We start from the raw sequence: 3812 nt of genomic DNA, 5'->3' as shown, positions 1-3812 counted from the left end.
CAAGAGAAGCTGCCTTGAAGGGAAAATGGGTACAAGGGATGAGGACAGCTTCTGGGTGACCACGGTTACCTGTGAAGGTGCGACGGTCATCTTCTGAACTGTGCTCACTGAGGCACAGGCGGGTAGAACACACCAAATTGCCAGCAAAACAAGAACAGACATTGCAGTCAATATTAAAGGATGTTCCATGACCTGAGAGAAATAAAACGTTGTTCCATATCATGCATTTATAAATAGATCACGAATTTTAAATGTAATAGTTTAAAAAGTTTAAAAATAGAAATTCTTGAAAAATAACTTCTGAACATACAAACAAGGGAGTTAAATCTGTAATATTTATATTTTTGTATTTACATGCCACCATATCCCTCCAAATCCCTAATGTGCTGGTCTCACCAGACTGCTCCTATTCTCTGAGGATGCTTCTGGCTGCTCTTCTGCCTCAAATGCTCCTTTCCTCCTGGAACTCCGCTCCTCTCTCCAGGACCAATACCAATGCCACCTTTGGATCACGGACTCTTCCAATGCCCTGGCAGTAATGACTAGCTCCCCGAAAAGCACTTCGCCTGTTCCTTTTTGGGGCTCAAATTCTCTTCCATTTTATCATGGAAAGCACAACCTTAATCCTTCATCTCAGTATGTTCTTATGTATAGAATAGGCATTCATTAGTGAAAGTTTCTAGAAGGAATGAATTTGTTTATTCTCAAAGATACAAGGTACCCACCATTCATTTTAGCTAAGTAGAATGTGCAAGCACGTTTTTGGCCAAGAGCACTCTTCTTTCAAATAAGATCTCACATATAAAACTTAGCATAGTGCTTGCTATACAGTTAAGAGTTCAATAAGTGTTAATTATTATTAGCTAGTAGTCCTTTCTTGAGGAGGCTTATAAGAGAGTTCCTTAGAAGTCCTAGTGCCTTGTAGAATATAGTTTGAAAAATACTGCCCTGAAGTATCAGATTTGTAGACTTACCCTCTGGTGAGAATCCATTCAATGTTCTTCCTACAAAGTTAAAATAACTAATCCCATATTAAAAACAAGAAACAAATGAATACAGTTTAAGACTTACTTTTTCTTTTTCCTCCAACAATACAAGACTTCTGAAGGTCTATACAGTGCATCTCCATGCAGTTTTCTAAAAGTCCACTATGTCCACATGAGCAAATTTTATAACAACCAACTTCTCCTGCAGATGATGGCACCTGGATTAATGTCCCTTGACGGACAATGAAATCAGAGGCTTCTCCCAATTTGCAACCTATACAAACAAAAATTAGCTGGGACAGTGGGTATTGGTCTATGATAATATTTTACGCATTAGATACACTTCACATAAGTCTTATAGGTACTGTGCAGCTACTAACGATTATGTAAGAGAACTTTCATGAAACTAAGGAATTGTTTTGGTTCATTGGTCAAAAACATAGTCTCTCAGATGAAAATTCCATGTTCTGTGAAATGGTGGTGATTAAGGACCTATATCCCAAAGTTAGCTATAGTTCTGTGCAAAAATGTTATAAGATATGTAGTTTTTTATTTTGGGGAGCTTATCAAAGAGATTTAAAAATCACAGATACTTTAAAAATAGAGTATAAAATCAGACAGTTTTTAGAATAATCTTGATCAGAAAACTTTTATTGATGGAATATAAACATACCTTAAATTTTTAAAAAAGTTGAATACTTGATTGGGCTTAAGGAAAACTCATTACTTTCTAATTTTAACAAGATTTCTTATGACTCTATAGTTGATATATTATGGTATTACAAAAATATTATAGATGATCCTTTGAGACATCATGCTTATTTAATACTTTCCTTTTATTTCACACCTTAAAAAAATGTTGATTCTAACATAATAAAGAAACATGTTTAATTGGGAAATAACTTTAAATTTATGGAGATAATTACACAGTCCACTGAGAATGCCAATTCTCCATATGCTAAAAAAAAGAAAAAACAGGAAAAACATGCAGTACATATTCTCAAACATTACAATATGAAAGACAAAGTACAAAAAGCTGGCCCAAAGTTTGTTTTATCTTTTGTTGTCAATAACCCTATAACTCATTATGAGGGTTTGGTTTTGGATTAATATTAGTTTATAATCTAAATGACTATTGAAATTTATATTTGTCTTTCTCATTTTTCTGCTTATATAAATAATACATGTTTATTGGGAAAACCTGAAACATTATAGAAAAATATAATTGAGAAAATGAAGTCCCTTGTAATCTCATTCCAAAGATAATTCCTATAAAGAAACACCAGCGGCACATCCATACTCATCCCACACCTGCACCCACCTACCTCTCTTACCTTGAACACAAGAGTATGGAAGGCAGGGATCTCCAGAAGGACAGCCTTTCCTGTTGACCTCACAGAGCTCATTAGCGGGGCAAGGATTAGGGTTACAAGGATGAGTCACCTCTTCTACAATGTTACCTAAAGTACTTGGCCCTGAAAAACCAAAAGCAGATCAGTTTAGCCAACCTAAAAGAATAACAGAAGTCTGTAAATTATCTGAATTATGTCTGGATGAACATAAAGTGAGACCTGATTGTAGTAAGCTATTAAACACTCAGATTCTCTGATCATTTGTGAATTAGCACAAACATCCATTTATTCATTTATTTATATATTGGATGCCTACAATATGCCTGACAAGGTTCTAGGTACTGGAGATACAGCAGTGAACAAAACAGACAAATCTCTAATATAGAGTTTATATTCGGGTTGAGTAACAGACAATAAATAGACTGTGTGTGTATGTGTGTAAATAAAATGTCAGGTAACGATAAGTAATAAGTAGTGTAAGGGGATGGAAAGTGACAGGTATATTTTGGATAGGGTGGTAAAATAGATTCTTATGTCCAAGAGCACATTTTACCATAAATGATAATTTATTATGGTAAGATGGAACCCATATCATGATTATATTTGTTAACTTGTGAAACAATGACCAAAGATGAGTCGCAATATAAAGTACATGTAATATTTAAAGAAAGTATTGAATTTCAAATAAAAGCATTTAAGTTTCCTCCCACCAAAATAGTTTCCTTCTACACATATATATTTGACTACTCTAATAGAGTCTGGGATTGTAAATATATTCATTTTGCTTACTTGATTTTAGGCCAGACTCAGACTCTAAGGCTAATAGATGTATAAGGACTCTTGGAGTTTATCCCATCTAGCCTAATCATTTTATAAATAGGGAAGCTGAGGCTCAAAGACATGATCTGCTCGAAGCCTATGATTCTAGTCTAATGCTCTCTTTTTTGCTATACTGGTCACAAAGACTAATGGACATAGTTTGCTGGTCTTGAGAAAATATGGTAGCTATTACTAGCTGCAAATCTAGCTTTTAATCTTATTTTCCTGCTTACCCACTAGAACTCTAATTTTACTTAGGATGGCAATGGGCCCACAGCTAAAAAGATAATCTTTCCCAGTTTCCCTTATAATTAGGGGTGGTTCTCCCTTACACTAGGATATGATGGCTAGAATTCCAGTAGCCATGTTGTGATGATGAAATATATGAAGTAATTTTGACAATGGAAGCCAAGCACTCAGGATGATGGAGAAAGAAAAAGAAGCCTGGATTCTTGATGATGGAGCCACCATAAAAGCCCTGGACTATTTATTTTCAGGCTTTCTTTTAATTCTATCTGTTGTTCTATTATTTGCAGTGGAACTTCATCCTATCTGACACAGGAAAACAAAGTAGGAGCGAAATTCACTGCCTTTCAGCCAGTTCACAGCACTACTGCCGCCTGGCGGCAGTTTAAACACTCCCCTTACCCTAACT

At 35.2% G+C, this 3812-nt stretch overlaps 1 protein-coding gene across 1 annotated transcript; it reads right to left on the bottom strand.

Moving 5' to 3' along the window:
* Nucleotides 1-69: 69 nt before the first annotated feature.
* LOC105311048 (reversion-inducing cysteine-rich protein with Kazal motifs-like) lies at nt 70-2461 on the bottom strand (the record flags this gene model as incomplete). The annotated part of the gene is made up of 3 exons (XM_011387092.1): nt 70-192; nt 1072-1260; nt 2321-2461. Coding segments are annotated over 3 exons (453 nt in total), but the record flags the coding sequence as incomplete, so codon positions are not given.
* Between the last annotated feature and the right edge of the window lie 1351 nt (nt 2462-3812).

The sequence above is a fragment of the Pteropus vampyrus genome, unplaced genomic scaffold (assembly GCF_000151845.1).
Source record: "Pteropus vampyrus isolate Shadow unplaced genomic scaffold, Pvam_2.0 Scaffold22894, whole genome shotgun sequence".
In the NCBI taxonomy this organism is placed as follows: Eukaryota; Metazoa; Chordata; class Mammalia; order Chiroptera; family Pteropodidae; genus Pteropus; species Pteropus vampyrus.
This window is presented reverse-complemented; position numbering and strand designations above follow the sequence as displayed.